Below are 27161 nucleotides of genomic sequence, written 5' to 3' on the forward strand. Positions count from 1 at the left end.
ATAAATAGAGCTTTGATAAAAAGCCTTTCATACAACACTGTATTCTTCTGGCTTTCCCACCATCCCCTACTCGATTTTGGGATATACTAAACGAATGTACTAAAAGGAATGACAAGAATGCCTATAGGGAACAATACCGTTCAGTGTGTCTCACAGTAACTTTCCCTAAAAAAAAATACTGAAAGAAAACCATCCAGATTGTCAGCAAGAGGCTCTTAACCTTCGACGACTTCCCACACTTCCTCGAGATCTCTATCTCCCATTTTAGAATCCTTAAAGGAATCTCATCAACACAAAATGGTTCCTGGAGTCGCCCCCCCCCCCCCCGTCTCGCCGTTCTTTCCGTGCGACCGCCCCTTCACAAAGGAGGGGCCAGAGTGCCGCTTCAACTAAGCTTCCAAGACAGCGCAGAGGCCGGTAAGAACTGAGGCGTTGTACGCAAGTGCGGAAATCTGGGTCAACCGGCGCCGGTCTGTGCGCGCATGCGTGGAGGGAAGAGGCGTCATTGGGCTCAGGTAGCTGTCAAGTGGTTCCTGCCTCTCGGACCTGCTGTCGTCTGAGGTCCTACCGCGGAGGAGACTAGGCTTGCGTGGGGTCGAGCTGCCTCCCAATCGCGCATAGCTGGCGGCTGTTCTGAGATTTCCTGGTGAGAGGGCTTGGGGCTAAGGGGGTGGTCTTGGCCAGGTGAAAGCCGAGCTTAGAGACAGCTAATGATTTCTACGCCACAGGGGAAAGGCCGAAGTGTGGGGCCGCGGGGGGGGGGGCGGTAAAGCATCTGTGCACGTGCTCAGCGCTGCTCAGGAAGGGACTGAAAGGGGTGAGATGGGCAGGTGGTTGCTTTACCGCCCGTTTCCCCCCTCGACAGGACTACCGGGAGCCCGTAAGCATTGAGTGAAGCCATGGGCGTACACTCAGGGATCCCAGATTTCTCCCTTGCCGCTCCCCTCGAAGCAACGTCTCTGCAACACGCCTTGGAATCCAGTGGAGTGACTTGGGTGGAGGGAATCCCCACCTTTTCCCTTGGCGCTGTGTCGGGTGCAAGGCAGGTCATGGAAACAGTAGTTTTGCAGCTTGTCTTGGCAGCCTGACAGTCTGGCGTCTCAAGTGGACGCTTGCACTTTTGGGGCGTCAAGCTGACATACAGGGTGTCTCCCTCCTCCCTTTTGTTGCATGGTTTCTGGGTGAACTAAACACACAAGCTTAAGGTTGGTACTTGAGGCAAAGGGGAAAGGTAGAACCATGGCCTCTTAAATCATAAAGTGCCAGCAGTTAGTCTTTAGCTCCCTAATTCACTCAGAGCTGAAAATCTGTTTCTGTTATAAAGAGAGTGCATCCATCCATGCTTATAGCTGCTGTTTATAAACAATGGCACAGTTGCAGGGGATTAAATAGATTCAGCTGCCTTTTTAATCTGTTAGTCAGGATACCTCTAGAATCTTTCAGAGGTGAAAGTTGTATGTATGTTAAAAGAGGTGCAGGAGCTCATTAGCATAACTTATTTGCATATGCCACACTCCCTCACATCACCGGAAGTGTGTCAGAAGGCAACACCCACCGCTCAGGCTCCACTGGACTGTTTTGGATTGCTAGCTATTGGGGGGGGAGTGCAGATCTGTCCTCACAAAGGAGGGAGAGCTTGTACCTGAATAAAACTTGGTCTTAAAGGTGCCACTGGACTGTTTTGGACGGGGGGGAGGGGGGGGGGGGGCTCTGCAGCTTACCTGGCTGCTTCTTTGGTGTAGTGGTTAAGTGTGTGGACCCTAATCTGGGAGAACTGGGTTTGATTCCCCACTCCTCCACTTGCAGCTGCTGGATGACCTTGGGCAAGCCATAGTTCTGACAAGAGGTGTCCTGGAAAAAGAGCAGTTTCTGTCAGAGCTCTCTCAGCCCCACCTACCTCACAGGGTGTCTGTTGTGGGGAGGGGAGGGGAAGGGAAAGGCGTTTATAAGCCGCTCTGAGACACCTTTGGGTAGTGAAGAGCGGGGTATAAATCCAATCTCTTCTTCTTCTTGCTCTGACTGAGGGCTGCTGGGAGCAGGGGGTGGGGCTTGCTGTATGTGCCCGCCCCCTTGGGCTCTTTACTGCTGGAGCTCTGCTCCTGTGCGCTCCTGTAGGAAATGACCCCTGGTTATGATGATCTCGTCTTCTTCCCTCCCTCACACACAGGATTTTCCCTTCTGTCTACTTTCTTGCTGAGCAGTCCCTTTAGCTATTTTCTTCTTATTTGTTTGTCTATGGCTGTCCCACCCTTTCGCTTTATCGTGCGTGTGTGTGATGCCAGGAAACTAAGAGACAAAAGTAATTTTATTCTATTCTGCTATTTAAATGGCATGCGAGAGGCTTTTGAAAATTCAAAATGTACAAAATGTTTTATTTAACTTGAAAGAGAAAAGGTCAGGTGGAGGATGTACAAGGTGAACAGATAATAAAACTGAGGTAACTTTATATTCACACAAACACAAGATAGTTTGTTGCCAAAGAGTGTTTCTGTTATTCCACTAAAACTTAGAGGGGAGAGGTTTTCTTTTCAGTTTCTGCTTAAACACTCAAGCATAGGTTCCTGAGTTTCACTGACATGTGAAGTACAGAAGGCAGGAACATATAACCAAGTTCCCAGAATCCTTCTTTATACACAGACCAGGGATCACTCCACTTTTCTAGAAGCTATTTCCCTTGTTAACTGAGTAGAGATCACTTCTCTTTACAAGAAGCTATTTCCCTTTTGTGACTTGAATGAGGATCTTCCTCGATCCACTCACTTTCTTAGCCTCCTTCCCAATCCACAGTCAGTAACTGTCCTTCTTCAGTTGTCAGTTCCCAACTGTCATTCCTTAACTGACTGTCTCAACAGAATTGCATTCAAACAGCTGGTCACTCAAAGGTTCTCAGACTCTGTTAGGCATTAACCCTTGATAGTTCATCACATATGTCCTAATATTTTTCTTGGTGCTTCAATTGGAGAAAGGCATTAAAAATGTGAATACAATGCAGCTGGAATTGCCTTTATTTTGTATATACTGGGTAATTACATGAGAGACATGTTGACATAGGTACCTGTCCTTTTTTCCTTTTGTAGATGAATCTCAAGTGTTGACCTTCTTGGTTGCTGTTTGCCTTGGCAAAAAAGGACTGTCTAATTAAAAGTTGGGCATTGCAAATCTGATTGGTTAAAGCTAGACTGAACAAATCACAGTGAGTAACTATTTTAATTTCTCAGCATTTTGGTAGGAACTTAAGGGTCGTGATGTTAAACCCAAAATAGATGTCCTTTCAGATGAGTAATTTAAAATAATAACTTAGTTACTTACCCAGTTCTCTGGAAGCTGATCAATTTCACTACAAAGTATGGGATTCTGTACTGACATAGGGTATGTGTGTTTACTATTGTTGAACACTGATCCTATACATCTTGAGTTAGAAGATAGTCTATTATGTGTATTCCTGGCACTCGGGAACCTTGCAAACAACTGTGCATTAGTTGCAGACTGTGCCCAAAGTCTTATTTTAGTGACCCGTGTATCTATAGATCTGCTTTTTAATAAACATTTGAACTGAGTTTAGTTAAGTTTTACTTGAATATTTGATTGGTGATTGAAAACTATAGGAAACTTTTCACATTTTCATTTGCAAGTGGCTCAACCTGTTACATATTGTACACTGGATGTCAAAAAGATCCAAGAGTTTGTTCATACATGGTGAAACTGAATGCTATTTTTTATCTAATTCCTCTGCATGTAGTACAGGGATACTTAACTGAGAGCAATGATGCTTAGATAAATCTATTTTGGTAGCTAGTCAGTTGAGACTTTGAGATGGATTTATTTTGAATAGATCCAATAAGGCAAGCTGACTTGTAACGGCAGCTATCAAACTATGTTATGGCTGTTCTCTCTCTCCACTTAAGTGCAAGAGAATTTTTTTATTTCCAAATTATTATAATTGTATCAGAGCAAGAATACTGGCCTTTTAAAATAATAATTTGAATATGGTTATTTTCAAATGTAGATTTGATTTCATATGCTTCGGGGGAAGATTTGGGGGCTCAAGAAGCAGCTCTTTCTGGTGACAGTGACAGCAACTGTCAGCCTTAAATGTCATTAGAAAGACCTACTTCTTGAGCCCCCAAATTTGTACACAAGACTATTTTGGAAGTTTGTACAGATCAGCAGCATAGAATTTTTAGCAGGAGTAATGGAGGTTTTTCTAAAAGTGATCTTGTATTAAAGGGGCTATTCTCAAGGTACAAGACAGTCTAGAAAAAAATAACCAAATCACTTTTCAATTGCAAAAGATTCCCTGCCTTGTCAACTGAAGGCAGTTTATGTTCATAGCAGACAGCCAGGTGAATAGCTTGGTAATATGCCAGCATAGTTTTGTGAGACATAGGCTGTAATGAAGATTCTATTTTTAATGCTTCCATGGGATCTTCAGACAACCCTTTAAATGTTTTATTATTCATAAAGTTGTTTGAGGGCTTGGCATTATGATGATAGTTCTTGAAAGTTTGGGTTTGTTAATTCATATAATTTAAACACTTTTACAAATAAAATGAAACTGCAGTAACTCTTCAGTTATGCTTTTGTTATGTCTCCTAAGTATTGATATGCATTCTTAGGCTTCTTTTTTAATGGGGAAGATGGTTTGGGAGGTGGAGCATAATAGTGTGCGGCATTGTCCTTGGGAAAGGTTTTTCATTTTAATCCCAAACTACTTTTTGGGTTTAGCAGTGGTATGCAGGTTAATGGCAACAGTTTAGCGTTCTGTGCTAGTACATACTGAGAATCAATATGGGGGACAAAAATTATCCCCTTTTAGATCTCAGAATGTCAGACTAGGGGATCTGGGTTCAAATTTCCATGAAGCTCCTTGGAGAATTTTCAGCAAATCCCTGTTTCTCAGCCTAATCTGTTTATGCTTCTATATTTTTGCCACATAGTAGGCCCATAGTGAATCTATTTCAGAGCTGTCAGCATAAAATGGAAGGTTGCCATCTGAGCTCCATGGAGAAAAAGTGGAATAAGTGTAAAAAATAGCCTATCTAATATGATGACCAACTGTTATGGTATCTGTTAATCCAAACAGCCCAAACCCTTTGGAACTTTGTTTATTCTTCCCCAGCCATTGATTGTGTCAAGATGACTATCGTCTAAAGTGTATTTGTAGTTATTAAATTCTTGCACATCATAGGAACTTGATAAATCCTTACTGAAATTCATTTTTGGGAAATATAATTTATTTTATATTTTACCTAGCCTAGAAGTGCAAGGAGACAGATGTGGGTGATTGCCTCATGGCCGCAGATAAACCAGTTCATTCATCCAATGTTAAGTGTAACTTGGACACATTCTTTAGGTAAGAAAATGATGGTACAAAATGTATTGTACATATAAGTTGGGTTTAACATTACCACACTAGTTCTAATAGATATCAACAGTTGAACAAATTTACATGTATTTTTGCACGGTATATTATTTGCTGTGCTTTCAGTTATGCTCAGTTGCATTGTAAAAGGGAAATGTATTGTAAGGTCAGAAATAACATATCAAAAGAACAATCAAATCAGCAATCAAATGAAGAAGAAATCAACCATTACCTTTGTTGAGAACTAAAAACAGGCCTGTGTTCATTCATGTTATAAAATTATGTTGTCATAAAATTATGTTGCTGTAACATTTCTGTATCTGCCTTATTAACTTTTTCAAAATTGTTTGTTCAGTTCTTGTTTACTGTTAGCTAATAATGTAACATTGCATCGAAATGTATCAAAACTGCATTATTTGTCACCTGAATGAAGACTTGGGTTTTGAAGAGACAGCTTAGCAATCCTTTGATAGACAGTTATGGTCACTGTCTTAACATAGTGCGATATCTCTATTGTAATCATAGTCAAGGTAACTTCTCTATGAACCAGGATCCTTTGGAGCTTAGTTCATCTTAAATTGTTTGTAGAGATTCTCTTCTCCCTTGGAGAATTGTCCTGGTTATTAGTGCATTGTTTCTCACAACACTGCCAGGAACGCATCTTATTTTGTTAGGATTTTTCCAACTCTGCAGGCACTTCTGGAATTCTGAAAAAGGGGTAGTGGATGCTGGGGGGGGGGCATCCTTCAGTATTTTTGTTAATGTAAGGGTGGTATCTGCTGTTTAAAAATATTTGAACTTATATTTGAGAGAGGAAAGCATAAAAAGTAAAATTCAAATTATTGGAATTAATCTAGTAACCAACATTTGTTTTATCATACACACTTTCCAGTAAACTGTAGAAGCAGCCTGTTTAAAATAGGACCACTCACATTTCTGCAAACAGGTTAAGAGATAAAGAGAAGTAAAAGAGAAGGTGGTAGGGAAGGTATTCACAAGGCAGCGTACACGGAGTCTTGACTCACGTTTTTTTGGTTGTCAAGGGCCTGTTGCCTACAGTGTAGATTGTGGGCCCTTCAAAGACTGAGCTTCTGCCAAGGGTATTGGGTGGGTTCGGTGGATGGAGTGCCAGAAATGCCAGGAAGCTCTGAGTGTGTGAAAGGGCTGCCAGCTCCAATGGAGTTTCAGGGCTTTTAGCATCCAGGCACCACTTTGCTGTTTGGTCTTGGCTTGCACACTGAGACCTGGAAAGAAATTGTGGGTACGATATAGAATTATCAAGTCACCTTGGTGTCCTGCTTTTGTAGAAGCCTGCTTGAATCTGTAGATTTCACCCATACTTTGCAGGAGGCAGCTGGATTTTGACTTCCCCTCTCCATTCCTCTCACAACCACTGCAGCCTGTCATTCCTTTCCATCGTCTTCAGCATACCTTGCAGATGGTTGGAGGGGGGGGGGGGTTGAGGACACAGACTCAGGGAAGGGAGGAATGGGAAAAGGGAGAGTAGAAGGGAGCGTGAACAGGGCAAAAGAGGACAAAGAAGAGAACATGACAAGGCTTAAGGGAGGAGTGTGGAAGGGCTGAAGTAGCAGAGCAGCAATTGGGAACCAGGAAGCACATCCATGGTTGCCATGTTTGCCCCATAACCTGGAAATATGGGCATATCAAGCCAAGTGTTACCTTTATGGAAGTAATTGTGTGAAGAATATCAAGTCAACACTGCTGAATCCCAACTGCAAAGTAATTTGATGCATTTTGAAGTTGGCATTCTGTTGTACTACTCCAAAGCTGTTTTATTTATTTGTTTGGTTGCAGCTGCATGTTGTGTTTGAGAAGTGTGTGTGTGTGTTTTTTAAGGAGAGAATTATTGGTTGGCCCATCACTGCCAGATATGCCAACAGCATAAATAAGTATTGAAGGGGACACCCACCTGCTATCATTTGTTGTCCTATTCCTTGTCTCCACCTTTAGCTGTGGCATGTAAGTGCATGCACTGCCTGCCTGCTTGTCTTTTTCATACTTCCTCATTCAGTGTCAGATATTAGATACAACTGCAGCATTGTATTGTTTTTCCACAGCTTGGGGAAAACAGGGCAACGGCAGCTGTCAGGCTTTGGCTGAGAGTGGAACAAGGGTGGATAGGCATTTGCCACTCAGTACTCACATAGTCAAGAAGATGAATGGCAAATTACATGGGCATATGAAGCTGTTGACTCTGTTCCTAAACAAATCAGCTCTCTGTTCTGTGTGTAGAAAAATGCTTTTTGAAAGACAATTTCATCAGCACAGTTTGCAAATGCATTTACCAGAAAGTTACTCTTCTAAGTCTTGGCTCGACTTTTCTGAACAAATCCTTCAAGAATTAGGAAAATTAAATGGTTCTTTCCATTATAGTTGCCTTTCCCCTAAAATCTAAATGAGTACTATTAGAAGAAGCCAGGTACACATACATAAATATTACATGGCAACTTGAACTGGTGGTGGAAAGTGCTGTCAAGTCACAGCTGATTTATGTCAACCTTGTAGGGTTTCCAAAGGCAAGAGGTGTTCAGAAGTGGCTTGCCATTGCCTGCCTCCATTTCATCCTGGGCCTGGTATTCTTTGGAGGTCTCCCATCAGTTGCCAAGGCTGACCCTGCTTAGCTTCCAAGATCTCACAAGATCGGGCTAGCCTGGACTGTGCAGAACAGACAATTTGAACTAGACATTTGAATAGTGTTTATTAGTCAAAAGTACAGTTTGTAGTGATGAAATCTGCATAATGTTCATCTAGTTTAATTTATGCATGATAGTTTACAGAATACTGAAGGAAAAAGATGGGCCCTAGCACTTAGAGTTTACAGTATGCAATACTTTTCATTAAGTACATCAGAGTGACTCCCCATGCACACCTTAGGCCTCTTCGAGGACACTTCTCACTTAAATTATGTTTTGTCTGATATTCTTCTTGTCCAGGATATGTCACCCCAGTAGTGCTTATAAAGTTTCAGTTTGTTTGATAAAGGTGTCCTTGCAGATTTTTTCATCAGTTAGATTTCTGGTATCAGATGACATTTTAAAAAACCAATCAGTTTAGAACTTTAGATACCTTTTGTTTCAGGCCACTTGGTTCCGAAAATGTAACTCAGTTCTTAATATAGGTTTATCTAGACTCAGCAGGTTTGGATGATTTCACAGGTCAGTCATTCTTCTGGAACTCCACCCTGCTTAAGGAATCCTTTCCTCTCAAACAGGATGACTCATCAGTGGGATGGCTGTTCAGCCAAAATAAAGATGCTTATGTTAGACAGGAACTTCCACGTTCTCTGGAGGTATGTGTGCATGTGCACCTTTAGTTCAAGGCTTCCTGGCTTGTGCAACTTGAATCTAGGTTTTTGTTTTCTTCCCATAAAGAAAATATGTTTGGATCTATTTGAAACATAATGGCTTATATAAAACATGTTTGTCTGTGAATTACTGATTGTTCAGAATAAGGTAGAAACAACAGTTTGATGACTTCTAGCTAAGTAGTCCTCCTCATACAATATTATCCCACTTCCTTCAAACACTAGCTGTTGAGAACCTTTGCTTACCAGTTCTGTGTCTAGCAAATAACCAGCATTTTATGTCAGGTATTCTCTACAGAACGTGTTCTCAGAGGATATGTTCAGTAACGTTGTGGTATAATGAGACTTTATACAACAATATACTTGGTGCCATTTGCATGTTAGCACATAACATTAATAAAACACCAGCAGTGGTCAGGGCTGTAGGAAGCATGCATATTATGGCCCACTCCATGAGACTTTTAAAGCAACTGTAAGCCCTTAGGCCAAATTGCACACTGGGAGGTGCTGCCTTACCAACTAGATGAAAAAATGGTATAGAGAAAATGGTATCTGCAGCAACAGAACCTGTTGCAACATAATTTATGTGGGGTGGAATTTGAGGTACTTCTCAGTTAGTCTTTGAAGTGCCTCTCCAGGAGAATTAATTGCAGTTCAGTTCATTAGACAAGACTGAAAGGGCTCTAGTGGAGATAAGTGAGAGTGGTATAGACCAGGGGTCCCCCAGCATGGTGCCTATGGGCACCATGGTGCCTGCTGACACTTTTTCTGGCACCCATCAAGTAGGGTTGCCAAGTCCTCACCTGTTGAATAGTGGGGGAGTCCAGTCTTGGTCCGGGAGTCCCTCTGCGCACGCCGCAGTTACATCACCCAGAAGTGACGCAATCACATCGGGCACGTTGGGGGCGGGGCCACAATCATCCAAGGGAAAACCATAGAGTTTTCCCTCGGATTTTGGTGCCCCCCCCCCCAACGTGCCCGACGTGATTGCATCACTTCCGGGTGACGTGCTGACGCCGGGCATGTTGCGTGCTTCGAGGGTGGGGTTCCCCCCGGGGCCCGATCTGCCGGCGGCAGGTAACGGGCCTCTCGGGCAGGGGTTTCCCCGCCCCCCGGGGGAACTTGGCAAGCCTACCATCAAGTGTTTGTAGAAAGTGGGTGGGGCAGGTGGGGCTTTTGCCCGGCAAGGCTTCTGACTGGCCACTAGAGTTTTAATTGGTTGTGCAGATTTTAAAAAATGTTTTGTCAGCAGCTGTGTGATTGAAGGTAAGCTGCAGCAGACATTTTGTGGCTGTCTCTACCTCCAATGGCAGACATTTTGTAGCTGTGCCCATTGCGTTGTGTCAGAATTCCAAAGGTGCTGCAGGCTCAAAAAGGCTGGGGACCCCTGGTGTTAAGGCCAAATGTAGCGTGGATTCAAACAACTTACTGGGTAAATCTTATCCTGTAATATTAACCATTACAGCATTCATTTTTAAAACGATGTTACTTAATATAGTAGTGCTATGCTTAGCACTAGAACTTTATGTTTTGTTCTCTCTGAGCAATATTAAATGGCTGTGTTAAGGCTCACAGTGAACTCTTATTTTTAATTGGAAGCTGTAGCATTTCATTTTTATAGCCTGTGCTGCTTTTCTTTGTTGCTTTGTGAACAGTCACCCTAAAAAGTTAAGAACCAGGGAGCTAATTACAATTTGACTTTCAGAGCTAAACTGTCTAAATTTCTTCTGAATAGTATTGCCAGTTATATTATTTGACCTATTTGCTCTTAATGGCTTTAGAGTTGGAAAAAGTTGCTAAATTTTGTTCGGGTTAATTATATTACAATCTGAGTATTCAAACATGTTTAATTTTACAAAAAACCCTACTTTTCAAATATAATAATATTTGCTTCAGAATATTTGTAAAGTAAATGCAATAGCTGCTAAAGTTCTTGAAGTACGAATCATATGCAGTAAGGCTGTATTGTAGAGGAATACTTGTTCAGAAATAGCCCCATAGACACACTATGGAATTCCTTTTCACTGGCTGTTTTTCAGAATAACATGGAGGTTCAGGATCTTGTCTGTTTCATTATTAGAAAGGACAGTGTATTCCTTGATGGAAAACTTCAAGGTGTTCATCTGAATTACAGAGCATTTTCCATTGGAGTAGAAATCTTGTTGAGTTCCATCTCTGGATAAATCTAAACTATTTATTCAGTGGCATCTTCTTTTTCCAGAGACTTTATGAGCCATAAACTGTTAAGGAATTTCTGCAACCTGTTGAAGATTATTTTGCTTGAGCTTTTATAGGAGAACCCCATTTACAGTATTAAATCCTTCTGTGCACAATATGATCCTCTTCACAGGTTTTTAATTATTTATGAAATGATGTGGACTTTGCAATAAAGCTAAACATTCTACTGAACTGAAGAAGAAATAATTGAAACAATTCGCCTAAAGACCTCAAGTTTACACATGGCGTAGATGTGTTAAAATTTGTATATACTACAGTGGCAGCACTTCATAGTGTAAAATTTTCCTTCTTTTCTGAATATTATTCCTCAGCTTTCAATGTGAGATAAAATCTGGAGTGAGGAACATATGTTATTAGATATCAGTCACCAGTTTCTATGTCTGCTCTGTGATTGTTTAGTTTTGGTAAAGCTATTAATTTGGAAGAGGACAATCACAAAGCTAATGTAGAAACTGGTGGGTTGTTATCTAACAATGTATGTTCCTGGGTAATGCTATTGTACAAGAATCCATATCTGAAGTGAATTATGATGAGCTTCTGCAATTCTTTCCATTGGAGAAAGGGATTACATGCTGGAACAACTAGAGGAAGTATTTACAGGAAATATTTATAAACTAGACGAGCTATATCTGTTAATTGGAAAACATCCTGTTGCTTTCATCTAGCTTTGCTACTCTTACTATAGATACTAGTGTGAACTACACAAGCAGTATGTTAATTTTAAAGCTTTAGCAAAGTTTGCAATGTCTAAACATTGTTTTAAAAATCCTGTATATACAAATATACCTTGAAAAGGTTAGGATGCCAGCTCCAAGTATTCCATCTGGGGGAAATGCCAGAATTGGTAGGTTTTTAAAAGCTCGGTTTAAAAACTGCAATATAGGGCACAGAGAATTAAATTAGAGAGGCACAGTCTGTAGAAAGTTTTCATGTACATTTCAGAGGCCTAAGTGCAAGAGAAGATTATTAAGAATGCCCTATGACAGTTGATTATCTACTTTGTGAACTCTAGGTTTATGTATGTAATGCATAGCATTACTAGAAACACTCATTTCAGAGATGGATATCAGTAATTCTTCTATTAACTTCCTTGATGAGAGGATAATATTAGCTGTTGCTTGTAAGCTGTTGTGTCACATCTGACTTTCATGCTGTTAAAAAGTTCTGTATTACTGTGGTCACATCTTAATGTTTTGTCATGTGTTTCAAGAAGACAGAATTTAAAGGTGCTGTTCACATCCTACTGAAATTGTTGGCTAAGCCTCTATTATATTTAATGGTTCTGGTCTGGACACTCATGTTGTTATTCTTGAGAGACTTTGTGGTTGCAGACAATGAGGGAGATGGTAGTTTTAATATTTAATATTTATTGCACACATACAAATAACAGAAGGAGAATCAGGAAACAGGCACAGCAAAATAGCCATGTAAAATACTAAGCTTCGGGAATTACTGAGCTATGAGTAACCAGATAACATAACACCAGCATTTAGGGATTAAGCAACAACAAGCAAAGCAGATGATTCCTAGCGGAAGCTGTCTCGGTTATAATAAATGTCTTCCTTTGAACTAGGCCAAAGTGAGAACCTACCATTAATTTATGATCCTAGAGTGTCCCCAGAGAGGAATAGAGGAAAGAGAGGGAAGGTTTCTCTCTTAGTGGCAGGGGAAGGACTAATTGCAAGGAGGAGAGACCGAACCTTTAAACCACTTTCCCTTCCCCTATAGTGGCGGGGGTACAGTCTGTGATGGAGAACTAAACTCATTCTAGCCCCTGCCAGGATGATACCTTTTGTACTGGTCATTTAAATTCTGTAATTTGTACATTTGGATACTCTCTGTTGTATGGCCAAATTTCATAATTCTGCATGTGACTGGGATAATTTTGGGGTACTCTGTGGTTGGAGAAACATTAGAATCTTTGTTCTTATTGAGGTGCAAGTCAGAATCCTGGCTCATATTGGGAAGCTCAGATTTTACTTTTTGTAAGAAGTTTGGTTTATTCTCCTACTACAATTGCCAGGTCCCTCCTGGGAACTGGCAGGGGATTGGGGGGAAGAGGAAGTCCCAGGCCACGTTGCTAGTGTCACACAGGAAGTGATGTCATACTGTGATGCTCTGGTATTTGAGCAAAAACTCTATGGAAAATGGCTTCAACCATAGAGTTTTTGTCTAAATACCAGAGCATCACCCAGACATAGCTGGCATAATAGTGTCACTTCCTGTCAGATGTCAGCAACGTGGCCTGGGCCTTTGTCTTTCTCATGGTAATCCCCCTGCTGGCCAGCTGATCAGCAGCAGGGGGCAGGGCCTGGTGGCAGGGGAACCCAGCCTTCACGGGGTGGGGGAGGCTTGCAAACCTGTGTCCTGCAAACCTCACTGATTAATCATTGACTCATCTAAGTCCAGAGTCTTCAAGAAGCCACAGAATAGAACCATTGGATAGGGCTATCTGGGCACTGGCATCTTGAAAGAAAATATCCTCATCTTAATTTCTCTGCTTTAATATCAAACCTTAGTTTCCCCACAATCTAAGACACTGTAAGGCTTGAGAAGTAGTTCTATGGGGGTTGTCTTCCAGCCCAGGAATTCTTATGCAGAAACTGTATATGGAAGAAAGGGAAGTGAAGAGGGTGTTGCATATTACATTTTAGCAATTCCTTTTGAGAAACTGTAAATATGGACACACCCATACATATACGTCAAGTTTCCAGATAATAAATAAATCTTAAATATAAACATCTCTAGCATTTTGTTACTTTGATACCATGAAAAATTATCTTCATTTTGTTAACAGATCCCAGACATTTCTTCTAGTTGGATATTGCTTAGAATTTTAATACTTTTTTCTTGGCCATCTACTTTTCTAGAGATCTACTGTACTTGAAAACTTACAGAAAACTTTGTAGCTTATATTCATCCCAGCATTCTTGTACCTGAAATCATCTCGCTTTCGGAATGAAGAGGATCAGGCAAACAGATAAAGGTGAAAATCCAGTTCTTCAAAAGCTACAGAGAACAAAAAAGCAAAAAACTGGTTACTGCAGTACCTCTCATCCATATGCCTTGATAGACTGGGGAACCCTACCCCACCATGTAATCTTGCACATATTTCAGTTCCTGCCTCTTGTTGACCGTGCTCGTGCATCTTCCGTTTGTCGAAGATGGAATGAAGTGTTTCATATCCCTGATCTCTGGAGGAAGTTTGAATTTGAGCTCAGTCAACCTGCTACTTCATACCTCAAGTCAACTCACCCAGATCTCATCCAGCAGATCATTAAGAAGCATGCTGACCACTTGCAGTATGTCAGCTTCAAGGTAAAAAATATCTACCTTTAGTCAAAGAAATAAAGGTTGCTATATGCACCCTTGTTGCTTTAATTATTATGACTATTTAATTAAAGCACATAACTTAGTGTGCCTTTGTTGTTGTAGACAGGGCTTTTTTTGTAGAAAAAGCCCAGCAGGAACTCATTAGCATAACAGGCCATACCCAACAGCAGGAACTCATTAGCATATTAGGCCACACCCCCTGACAGCACAGCTCATTCGCATATTAGGCCACACCCCCATGTTACCAGAAGTGTGGTCATCCAACCACACCCACCTTCTTATTCTCTTCACCTTCACCTTGTTTGTCGTCAAAACCCAGGGCTTTTTGTTTGGAGCAGGAACTCCTTTGTATGTTAGGCCACACCCCCTAATTGTAGCCAATCCTAATGAGTTTCTGCTGTTGGGTGTGGCCTATTATGTTAATGAGTTCCTGCTGGGCGTGGCCAACTTGGGAGCCAGCCAGAACGCCGTTCCTGTGCGTTCCTGCCCCAAAATAGCCCTGGTTGTAGACAAAACCCAAATATTTCTATCTATGGCCTCTGTCCAAACCACAATTAATGGAATGGAGTTCAGAGAAGTGATCTTTACAGATTCCAAAATATATTCCTGAAAGTCATAAGACCCTTGGAAATAGTGTTGAATGCAGTGTGGAGAAGGAGAATTGTTAGACAGAGCTACCTACTCTGATTGTGGAAGTGTAGGATGTGTTTTAAATTTCCACTAAATTGCCCTTTAATGCATCCCCTTCCTCCACAGCATTCTATACCATTCCCAAGATTTTCCCAACCTTCAAAAATGACTTATACTATCAAAAATGATAAGTAGGCAGAAAGGAACAAGCAAAAATTCTTCCTACTAATTCCATTCCATTCGCACTTGTGTATATTTTTAGAGTTCCAATAAAAAGGCATGTTCACCTATAGAATCTGCATGATGCTAAATTCATGCTGCTTAAACGAGCTAATGCTAGGGAATTCCTGGGTTCAGAGTTACTTATATAATCATTAGTGGAGGTGAGTAGAGTATCCCTTTCAAATACATCTTCCACCATATTTATTTCAGCCTGCATAAGAATATTGGTCTTAGTCACTTACTTGAAGCACTAAGTATTGAAATTGCTGTGGGGAATATGATCGCATAGAGTTATGTAAAAGTATAGATGCCAGCTATCTGTATTTTCTGTTAAATTGATGCTTTTGTGTTTATATTTTTAAAATGTGCACATCCTTGAAAATACCTTTTTTCAAGAACAGGTAATGGATTGAATGCTGGTTGTCACCGATGCTCCCTCTACGCTGTGTAGTCTTGTGAGCAGAAATTCTACTTTGTGAGCTACTGACATTAAAGTTGTGAGCGAGAGATCTGGGTAGTACATAAATTAGTTTGCTCTGGTGCCATCCTTCCTGAGCTAAGACAAAAATGTGTGAGCCGAAGGCTAAAAAACTGTGAGCTAGCTCACACTAACTCAGCTTAGAGGGAACACTGTCACCTGAAGTCCTTTTAACTTTCCTCTGTAGAATATGGGGTCTCTCTTTTTTTTCAACTCCCTGGATTATTTATTTTGCTTTTTGGGGATACGCATGAGAAAAATACAGGTAGCTAGACTTTAATTGACAGAATAAGAAGCATTGCAACAGCTGTTAATATTTTTATAGTGCAGGATTTGAGCCAAAGAGAACTCCATCAGATTGCACTGGTATTAGATACCTTCATCTTGTATGGTTGATATGCTGACATATTAACATGCTGACAATTTTCAATGAGATATGACAAATTCCTTAAAATTGTCCTTCAGGTTGATAGTAGTACTGAGTCTGCAGAAGCCGCTTGTGACATCCTTTCTCAACTGGTGAATTGTTCTATCAAGACCCTTGGCTTGATTTCAACAGCAAAGCCAAGCTTCATGGACGTTTCAAAGGTAATGTGCTGCAGAGTTTTGAACTTGCATTTACAGAAACTGTATAAAAATGAAGGATGCACATTCCTGTCCTAAAAGGTAGTCTGTTATAAATCCTGGCAATTTAAAAATGTGTAGCCTGTTACAAAATATATGGCTGGGCTACGTAAAGGGCTGGAAAAGTTGACAATTTCTAGTGTTATGAAGTGGATTGGGGCAGAATTTCTGATTGAAGTAGGTCTGTGTGGGAACTAGAGAAGCATGTGGGATTTCAGTAGCATCCATTATTCAAAATATTTATTTATTTATTATCCTTAAATTTATATCCCGCCCTCCCCAAAGGCTCAGGGCGGCTCACAAGGGGCACGGATGCCCAGGTTAAGACACTAAAACAATACAGAATAATATAAAATACAATAAATACAGTTCGCTAAAAATTACTTTACGGTGCTCCAAAAATATTTAACTATGAAATTCAAGATGGGGTTCTAAAATTATTTCTACTAGAACAACAAACAACAGTAATAACAAGATATAGCAGCAACAATATACGTCCCTATAGCATTGTCCTCTGCCAGGAACGTCTCGTGTCCCCAATAGTACCTGCTCTGAAGATGGTCAACTATCGGGAATAAAGAGGGGGTCGCAGATGGAATGATGGTAACGATGGTGACGTAATGATGGTGGCGGCGGCCCCTACTCGAAAGCCTGGCGGAAGAGCTCCGTTTTACAGGCCCTGCGGAACTGCACCAAGTCCCGCAGGGCCCGGATCTCTTCTGGGAGCTCATTCCACCAGGTAGGAGCCGCCACCGAAAACGCCCTGGCCCTGGTAACCACAAATTTGATGTTTCTGGGGCCTGGAATAGCCAGGAGATTTTGGTTCCCTGACCGTAGTGCCCTTGGGGGAACATGCGGGGAGAGGCGGTCCCTAAGGTAAGCCAGACCCTGACCATATAGGGCTTTAAAGGTTAAAACCAGCACTTTGAAGCGAATCCGGTACGCCATTGGCAGCCAGTGCAGCGCTTTCAGCACAGGTCGGATGTGATCTCGTCTAGTGAGACCCATCAACAGCCTGGCTGCAGCATTCTGCACTAGCTGCAGCTTCCAAATTTGCGACAAAGGCAGCCCCATGTAGATAGCATTACAGTAGTCTAGCCTCGAGGTGACCGTCACATGGATCACTGTAGCCAGGTCATCTCGGTCAAGGAAAGGAACTAACTGCCGCACCAGCCGAAGGTGATAAAAGGCCAACTTGGCAGTGGCTCCATTGTTAAGGAAGAATCCAGGAGCACACCCAAACTCCTAACCTCCGACGCTAGCACCAAAGGCGCCCCGTCGAAGGTCGGGAGAGGGAGCCTCGAACCGATCCGACTCAGGCCCAGGATCTCCATCTTTGCCGGGTTTAGTTTCAGCCAACTCAGTCTGAGCCAACCAGCCACGGCCTGTAACGCCCGATGAAGGTCATCTGGGGTGGTGTCCGACCAGCCGCCCAACATCAGATAGAGCTGGGTGTCATCTGCATATTGATGACACCCAAGCCCACAACTCCGGGCAATCTGGGCAAGGGGGTGCATATACATATTAAACAACATCGGGGACAGCACCGCCCCCTGAGGCACCCCACATTCAAGAGGCCACCTCTGGGACCGCTGATTACTTATCGCCACCCTTTGTCCCCGACCTTGGAGAAAAGAGGCAAACCATTGATGGGCGAGCCCCTGAATTCCCACGTCGGCGAGGCGGTGAGGTAGCAGCTGGTGGTCGACCGTGTCAAATGCGGCCGACAGATCTAACAACACCAGTGCTGCCACACCACCTCGATCCAGATGCCTACGGAGGTCATCAATCAGAGCGACCAGAGCCGTCTCCGTCCCATGACCCGGGCGAAAGCCGGACTGGAAGGGATCAAGGACAGAAGCGTCATCTAGAAAGCCCTGTAACTGTATCGCCACCACCCTTTCAATAAGTTTGCCCAAATAGGGCAAATTGGACACCGGCCAATAGTTGGTCAATTCGGCCGGGTCCAAAGATGGTTTTTTCAAGAGAGGGTGGACCATTGCTTCCTTGAGTGCCCTAGGGAATCGTCCCTCCAAGAGGGACTTGTTGACAATCTCCCTCAGGGCACCTTGAAACCCCTCGCGACCCACCCTAATGAGCCAGGAGGGGCACGGATCAAGGTTGCATGTGGTTGGATGTACAGATACGAGCAATCTGTCAACTTCCTCCAGGCTGAGTGGGCCAAAACTCACTAAACCCAACACCAAAGACGTGCAAGAGGCCTCAAGTTTGCTCACTGTATCAATTGTGGTGGGGAGGTCACGGTGGAGCGCCAAGACTTTCTCTGCAAAATACCTCGCAAAAGCCTCACAGCCAATGTCCAATTCCCTAACATTTTGCCTGCCCTGTGGCAGAGCTGTCAAAGACTGAATTGTACTAAATAATTGGGCCGGGCATGAGCTAGCAGATGCAATCATGGTCGCATAGAAATCTCTCTTTGCGGCCTTGACTGCTATCTCATAGGATCTCATAAGCGTCCTATAGGATGTTCTTGATGCCTCGTCACGAGTCGTCTCAGTTCTCGCTTCAGCTGGTGCAACTCCTGAGTGTACCAGGGCGCCCGCCTAGAACGAGTGCGGAGAGGATACCTAGGAGCAATCTCGTCGATGGCTGAGAAGAGCCGGTCGTGCCAGTCCTTCACCAGCTCATCCAACGAACCGCCAGGGGGCCTTGGATCCCGCATAGCTGTCTGAAGCCGCGTAGGGTCCATCTGGCAGCGCAGGCGAGCAAAAATCCGCTCGCCGCCCAAACAGGGTCGGAGTGGAACATTCAGACGGGCCTTCAGAGCCTGGTGATCCAACCATGGCACTGCTTCCACAGTGATTCGGTCCACCATCACCCCAGCCGCGAAGATCAGATCGAGCATGTGACCGGCTCGATGCGTGGGGGCTGTAACAAGTTGAGAGAGTCCCAGTGCCGCCATGGACGACACTAGGTCCGTAGCCCGGCTGGAGGCCGCATCCTCGGCATGGACGTTGAAATCCCCCAAGACAATCAGGTGCTCCAGCCGAGGGTGCTCCAGCGCCCAGCCTGATACGGCTTCAGCAGGGGCGGCAGGCTATTGGCCGGTGCGTTGGGCGGTCGGTACACCAACCAAATTGCCAAACTCTCCTCAGCCTCCAGCATCACGCCGACACACTCAACGCCCACGATCTCTACAGCCGGGAGCACCCTGGAGTAAACCTCCCAAATGAAAATAGCCACTCCTCCCCCCCACCCCCTAGTCCGAGATTGGTGAAGGACCGAGAAATCAGGTGGGGCAAGCTGGGTGAGAGCTACCGTCTCCACCCTCCCTCACCCAGGTCTCAATCATGCACACCAGGTCGGCCCATTGTTCCATTATAAAATCCCAATGGACTGTGGCTTTGTTGTTAATGGACCTGGCGTTGCACAGCACCAATGACAGAGGGGGGTTCTCCATTTTTGCCCCACTGCCAGCCACCCTTGGGATGGGCCATAGGCTGGAAGGGCGCCGAGCCGTATGAAGTCAATAAAATGGTAGTGTGTGTCTTTAGTTAAAACTAGCATTTGGTCGAAAGGAGAATAATCTGTGGCTTGCTTTTGTATCTTGTAATTGGCAATACTGCATTCTACTCAGCTCAGCAACATACAGACTTCATAGTGGCTTGTCTGTCTTCTGTTTTTTACTTTCAGATATTTTCCCTTGAAAAAGCACTTGCATTATGACTTGTTTTAAAGCTCTTTTCTTATGATAGTAGTACAGATGGTATTTTATGAGCTACTCATCAGAATGTACTAACACAGACCCGTTAGCGGTCCCTTTCCAGAAAAAATAGCAAAGAAGTTAATAGCCATGCTATAATAAATACTATGACATGATAAATTAGGAGACAAGGTAGTACAGATCCATGTAGATGTTATGTCAGGGAGAATCTGAAATGCTGAAATAAACATGTTGACAAAAGTTGACCTGATTACATCTTGAGTGCAAATGAAACACGTAATCCATGTTCGAAAGACTGCTTGTAACCCACAAGAGTAAACATGAAGGAGAATATATTTTTTTTAATTGCTGTATTCAAGATAGTAGGTTTTACTCACTGAAATAGATCCTGCCGGGTTAACTTTTATATGGGGGGGAGGGTTGTTGCATACCAGACCGATAAATGACAAATGGAGAGGGAATGAAACCTAATTCAAATGTTCTTTTTGGTGTGGATCCTGCAGAAAATTAAATCCATTTGATGCAGGAACATTTACAAGCTTTATATAGCTAGCCTGAATCATGTGGGAATTAATTATACCACTGCCCTTGACTCTTCAGCTTACCTTTTCAGAAAAAAATTAAATGTTCATTGTCACAGCCACACTGACATGGTTGTCTGAGTGTTGTGTAATATAGCTGTGTTCAGAAGTTGAAAACAGGTTTGTCAGTGATGTACGTGGAAACAGTTTTTGCCATGTTCATCTGCTTCCCTCTCTCATCCCTCATTTCATGAGGAGTGCAGTTGCAGGCTTTTCAGGTTTGGGAAGCCTTGAATCATGCTTCAGTTTATTATCCATATACGACCAGTTTGTTCCCTTCATCCCAGCCACACCAGGATTCTTAATATTGGTTCAATTCCAGTTCAAAATTAACCCTCGTGCCTTAGTTTTGATGTTACAGTGAAGTGGCACTGGATTCAAGGCTTTCCAAATTTAGAAGCCTTTGTTTATTCTTTGTGTTTAGGGGGGAAGAACAAGGGGAGCATAACATCACTGAAACTTGGTTTGTCTGAAGGCAGCCATGAACTAAATAACTAAATTATTACTAAGTGTAAATTTGTTTATAACGTATCTTTCCTCATTCAGCCTTAGGCATAAACTTCATTCAGTAGTAATACTATTAATGCAGTCATTAATCCAGGCTCACTCTCTGTTAGTCAAGCAAATTTTCAGAAGATTCTCCTCAAATATTCAGTAATAACTTCAAATCATGATTTGGCACTACCTGAACTTGCATGGGAGGACTCTTGGGCTCCTTTCTGTCCTTTCATCTCCCCTCGAATAGTATGAGCTGAAGGTAGGAAGGAGGCAGAGGAGAACATGAAGGAAGCCAAGGCTCTGTGAAGGCTCATTCATGGATCACTAAACCATGACTTGGTGTTACGGCAGAATGTCTTAAGATTTAAATGCAATTTTTTTCTGTCTTGAGACTAACACTGTCATTCAGCATGCAGAAGACATAGAACTGCTTGGCAAATATTTTCTATTTTGTTTATTTGAATAGGCTCACTTTGTATCAGCACTGACAGTAGTATTTGTCAATTCAAAGTCATTATCCTCCATCAAAATTGAAGACACACCAGTAGATGATCCATCTTTGAAAGTCCTTGTTGCTAACAATAGTGATACATTAAAGTTGCTTAAAATGAGCAGCTGTCCTCATGTATCTCCAGCTGGTAAGTAATAACTCTGGCAAAACAACAATATAAAATCTAAGTAGCAGTTGATGTTGAAGTGTTTCTTCTAACATTTTATTAATTTAAAAGTGGTTTTAGGATTATTATGCCACATGGAATTTTTCATGGTATTTATCTACTTTGCTTTTTATGATGTCAAGTTTGTGGGTCAAGCTTATTTCATTTTGCTGAAAGAAAGAAGTTGAATATATGGCTGTGTTATTAGCTATCTCATTGGCACAGAAGTTGGCAGGGTCATCTATAAGTATTATAGGGTAGTGATGGCAAGTGTAGACTCAGTGTCAGAAGTAGTGCCCTTGCATGGCCAAGTTTACAAAATGCATCAATCATGGCCAGCCCCATCCACCATATGTGACTTTATTTTTCTGCTTGACCAAGGCCAGCCCTATCTTGCTGAACAGATGAGACATACTTATAAGGGCAGCATTCTAGTAGTTCTGTCTCCATGTTCATTCCCATACTACATCCAAACCTTCCCCCAACATCTAAGCCAACTTGCCTTTTTTGTAGCAAGTCAGTAGGTGGGGACACCAGCATTTATTCTAAGGATTTTTGTTTTGGTTTTGAGCCACAATGAAGCAGCAAGTTTTCTAGTACACCACCAACTTAAGCAGTCTCTCCACTAGGGGTGTGCACTTGGCTTCCCTGAGCTGAAAAAAATAAAAACAAATAAATATCTTATTGGTATTTAATCGGTATTCCTAAAACGAATGCAAATTTAGGAAACTTTTCAGCTACTGACTAGTGTTCCCTGATTTTATTCGGCTTTCCCCCCTAGCTTTTGGGTACTGCTGAATGCCGACTTCCCTTCCCTCCCCCAGCTGCTGGCTGGGAGGGGAAGGCATTTAAATCTAACAGCTGACTGGTGGAGGGGAGTGAAATTGACAAGTTGTCAGCTTCATTCCTCTGTGCTGGTGAGCTCTTAGATTTAAGTGCCTTCCCCTCCCAGCCAGTGGCTGGGGAAGTGAAGAGGAGGTGTTTTCAGATGCCTCCCTTTTCTGTTCATACTTCCCCAGCTCGCCACAGCAGCAGTAGGACTGGGGGAGGGAGGGGGAGGCATTTAAATACCTTTCTCGTTTCCCTTCTCCAATCACCTGCTGTTAGGCTGGATGCCTTTTCAGCCATGGAAATAGTGAGTTTCAGTCCCCTCCACTTGGAAGCAGAGGGGACAGAAATTCACCATTTTTATGGCTGGAAAGGCATCTAGCCTAACAGCGGAGCTGGCCCAGTGCTTTTAATGCCCATCCCTGGCTTCCCTGGTCTCTCCACCCTGGCAGGGCGCCCTGGAAAGCCGGGGGGGGGGGGCATTTAAAGATGCCTACTCCCTTTCCTTTGGCTTTCCTGGGCACCCCACAGCTGTGGAGAAGCCAGGGGGGAATTTAAAGATTCTTGGCTTTCCTGGGCATCTTGTGATGGCAGGGCATCCAGGAAAGCCCCTCTGTCACTTGGTTTTCCTGGGTGCCCTGCCATGAAACTGACCAGTGTAAGTTTCGGGGGGCTTTTGGAGGGAAAGGAAGGCATTTAAACATGCCTTCTTGCTCTCCCTCAGTATAATAGACCTGAATATTCAGGAATAAAAAGGAATGCCCAATATCTCCTAAATCAACATGGCATACCAATAATGGTATTTAAGGATATTCGGGAATCCCGAATATATTCAGCTCCATTAACCTCGAATCCAAATGATACTGCATTTTTTTTCTTGTACACCCCTACTCTACCCATAAGGTGGTCTGTGCCACTCACTTACCTTTGCAGGATCAGACTAAGTTCACTGTTAATGACTGAGTTAATGATAAGGTTCTGCTGTCACTCAGTGATAGAGCATCTGCTTTGAATGCAGAAGGTTCCATGTTCAGTCCTCAGCATCTATGGTTATTAAAAGGATCAAGTGGTAGGTGAAGTGAAAGACCTCTGTCTTAAATACTAGTGAGCTGCTACCAGTTGCAGTAGGCAATACTAACCTTGATAAACCAGTGGTCTGAATTTATATAACGCAGTTTGAATTGAGGGGGGGCGGGGGGGGGGGGGAGGATGACAAAACTGGATCTTTTATGTAAAACCTAATTGGCCTCATTTAATTCAGGACTATGACTATGTGCACACTTAAGCAGTTGAAACTGAATTGCTTTTTGATGTACTAGCAAGTTAAGGATGCAGTGGTCCTCCCTTTCATAGACATGTAGGGCTTTGGGATTCAAAAAAATGCATAAATTCTTTCCTAATAATATGCTAATAGACTTACAAGCAGTGACAATAGTATCTAAATGAGTGTATAGATTGTATTTGATAATTCATTGGAGTTCTGGGTTTGTTTCTCTTTGGATCATGCCACCTTGGGGGAACCTATGTGGATAGAAAGGCTACAGAAATGTGTTAAAAAGTAAATAATATAATTTAACCTTCGGTGTGATGCATAGAATTTGTTTGCTAAAATGTCTCATGAATTCTCCTGCACAGTTGGAAATACTGAGATTAATGTAAATGGGGGTTTTATACTGATGTTACTGACTTTGTTTTCTCATTCCTAGGAATTCTGTGTGTTGCAGACCAGTGTCATGGTCTTAGGGAACTTGCTCTTAACTACTACCTGCTAAGCGATGAACTGTTGTTGGCTCTTTCCAGCGAGAAGCATGTAAATCTTGAGCATCTTCGTATAGATGTTGTGAGTGAGAATCCTGGACAGGTTGAATTTCACACCATCAAAAAACAAAGCTGGGATGCACTTATCAAACACTCCCCCAAAGTGAATATTGTGATGTATTTCTTTCTGTATGAGGAAGAATTTGATCCATTTTTCAGGGAGGAAACCCCTGTAACTCATCTTTACTTTGGTCGTGCAGTTAGCAAATCAATGCTTGGCCGTATTGGAATGAACTGCCCGAGGCTGATTGAACTGGTTGTGTGCGCTAATGGCCTTCAACCTCTGGATGATGAATTAATTTGCATTGCTGAACGCTGTAAGAATCTAACTGCCATGGGACTTGGTGAATGTGAAGTGACCTGTCGAGGCTTCATTGAATTTGTAAAGATGTGTGGAGGCCGGCTCACCCAGCTATCTGTCATGGAGGAAGTGCTTATTCCAGACAGTGATTACAATCTGGATCAAATTCATTCTGAAGTTTCCAAGCACCTGGGAAGAATGTGGTTCCCTGATATGATGCCAACGTGGTAACAGTTCATAGGACAAAAGGCCAGAATGGCCAGAACTGGCTGTAATGGGTATTGCTGTCTATGCAAACAAGGAATTGTAAATATGATGCTGAATGATGTTCCCCAATTAATTGCATAGTGGCATCGGTGTGCCACATTAAAAATGGAGTAAAATGTACTTAATCTACAAATTGGAAGTATATTTATTAAGTAATACGTGCCTAGTTTAACCTCCAGTTAATAGGAACTTTTTTTTAAATGATACATGTTTAATTGTTAAGCACTTGGTTTAGTACAGAGTACTACAGTATTAGTATTTCTGATGTGGCTAAACAGTTTGGCCTTCGTAATCTTTGCTTAATGGTTGTCTGAAACGTTCAGTTAAGTGCTGCTTCTCCTGTTCCTTTACCATGTTTTAAAATTAATCTACAGTCTTGTAAACAACAGCTTATGATATGAAACTTGAAGCCTGAATGTATTACTTTTGTGGGAAACGCGTTTATGTTACAATAGGACAACTATGTAAATGCACTAATACTGTTCTTCATTAACAGGTTGAAGAGTTGTTCTTAGTTGTACTGTGGTACCTGTAAGAAAGAACTGGTCAATATATACACTACAGTTCATGGTGATTCTAATTACTGTCAGTGACTAGAGGTACTGCAGATATCAGCCATAGTATTTTATATCCAGCTGCCTTGGAGGATGCATTATCCTTACCAGCCACTGCCTATAAGCCAGTGTGAAATAGACAGATTGCATTGGGGAGAGCAGTAAGATTGCTTGCTCCAGAAACTTTTCCTGACTTGGCTACATGCCGCATCTCTAACTAGTTGATATTTTCCCTGCCAAACCACCCTCAATAGAGTATCCTTATCAATTCCTGTGATGGAAGTAGAATTGAGAAGGTAAAGGCATTTATTGTATAGTGTTAATGTTCCCTAAAAATCATGCCTCTACTGTATAACATCTCTTAACTTTTTAAATCAAAAAGATACTAATTTTGTAAATTTATAAGGAGACTCCCTATTTCATCTTTGTAATATTTTGGCTGGATACAATGCTTGTTTCCTTAAGCTGGGTTTCTTGGCACTCAGACAGCTATAATTAATGTGAAAATGGTTCTCTTTTCACCAATACATTTGTGATAGTGTTAAGTAACTTATTCTTGTTGCAGGCACTTTTTGAATAATGTCTATAGTCTTGCTTTACAATTCAGATATTGAAACCAGCTTTAAAAATGTGGGAGCCAGATTTGTTTGTAGTCTTTGTTTTTTTGCTCTATAAAGGATGAGTGCTTCTGAGCTGATTCATTCTTTTCTTCTTCCTAGGAGTGAAGCGTACATTTGTAACTCCGTAACACAGGACCACAAAGCTGTTCCCCCCTCACCTTGGCTCTAGTACAGTTCATGTAGTTATCTCAGCAGTGCTGCAGAGTTTGGGCTAGTATGGGTATAGTCTTAACTCTCACTGTTCCAAATAATTTGTAGAAATCTGAAACAAATATCCCTGTTTCCCAAAATCCTCTCTCTAGGAAGGATTCGGCATGTTTGTCCACATTGCAATAGAGTCTGTTCTGTCCTAGAGCCTACTCAAGATGTGTTATGTGTCAGGATCAGTTTACAATTCTAGCTGAATCAGGAGGTAAAGTTTGTCTTGGATTGTATCATTTAAAATTGCAGGTGTGAGGTTTTGTTTGAATAGTCTTGTATGTTGAAAACTGCCATGCATGAGAAAAATGGGGAGGATTCAGTCTAGACTTCATGGGGATGTCGTCTTTCTATAAACATTAACTTTGCTTGGATGGGGAAAGCATATAAACCTGCAAACGCCCCTCCTGATTACCTGCCTTAAAAATCTGCTGGGTTGATTAGCTAGCGGTTAGAATATACCTCTCATAAGTCACAGTTGAAACAGTACTGCAAGTGATTGCAGTTTAGCATAAAAATCAAGAATTGTTTGAAAAGAAACACTGTTCTAACACAAAAGACCCTGCAGTTAATAGTATCCCACCACGTGAACAGTAAATTTGAAACAGCAGTGCTTTTGAGGTTAAAGTGACACCCTCCACACCTTTGATCAGAATATGGAATATAGCTGATGGCATATCAAAACTGTGTTATAAGCTTTCCACTGAGAGTTAGGGTTTTTTTTTTTCCTTCTCTTGCATTTGTAAACACTATCTGATTTGATTGTAAAACAAACCTTGGCTTAACAGCAGATAAATGTCAAGGTGACATAAAAATTGATTGTAAGCTGCAAAGATCTTAGTTTGTATGGCAGTAAGTTACATTGCTGGAACGGAGAGTGGGCCCAAAGTTAAAACAAATCCAGTTTTGAACCTTTACAGTATGGAAGAGTTAATTAACTGCT

General features: G+C 42.2%; 1 protein-coding gene across 3 annotated transcripts; it reads left to right on the top strand.

Moving 5' to 3' along the window:
• Window positions 1-520: 520 nt before the first annotated feature.
• Window positions 521-27161, top strand: LOC107116913 (F-box/LRR-repeat protein 21-like). 3 transcript variants are annotated; one of them, XM_015418936.1, is made up of 7 exons: window positions 521-646; window positions 3078-3193; window positions 5254-5353; window positions 13796-14243; window positions 16054-16176; window positions 21443-21614; window positions 24167-27161. In XM_015418936.1, exons 4-7 carry the CDS (start codon window positions 13884-13886, stop codon window positions 24808-24810), a joined length of 1299 nt encoding a protein of 432 aa, XP_015274422.1. In that variant the 5' UTR covers window positions 521-646; window positions 3078-3193; window positions 5254-5353; window positions 13796-13883; the 3' UTR covers window positions 24811-27161. The 3 variants fall into 3 exon arrangements, with proteins under 3 accessions (XP_015274422.1, XP_015274423.1, XP_015274424.1); XM_015418937.1 differs by having other exon boundaries at window positions 5259-5353; XM_015418938.1 differs by lacking the exons at window positions 521-646; window positions 3078-3193; window positions 5254-5353 and adding an exon at window positions 8631-8672.

The sequence above is a fragment of the Gekko japonicus genome, unplaced genomic scaffold (assembly GCF_001447785.1).
Source record: "Gekko japonicus isolate JY-2015 unplaced genomic scaffold, Gekko_japonicus_V1.1 scaffold2583, whole genome shotgun sequence".
Classification (NCBI taxonomy): domain Eukaryota; kingdom Metazoa; phylum Chordata; class Lepidosauria; order Squamata; family Gekkonidae; genus Gekko; species Gekko japonicus.

Coding starts and splice junctions, on each gene's coding strand:
- LOC107116913 (XM_015418936.1), top strand. CDS start 13,884: ATGAAGAGGATCAGGCAAACAGATAAAGGTGAAAATCCAGTTCTTCAA. Junction 14,244..16,053: donor TGCAGTATGTCAGCTTCAAG/GTAAAAAATATC, acceptor ATTGTCCTTCAG/GTTGATAGTAGTACTGAGTC. Junction 21,615..24,166: donor TCCTCATGTATCTCCAGCTG/GTAAGTAATAAC, acceptor TCTCATTCCTAG/GAATTCTGTGTGTTGCAGAC.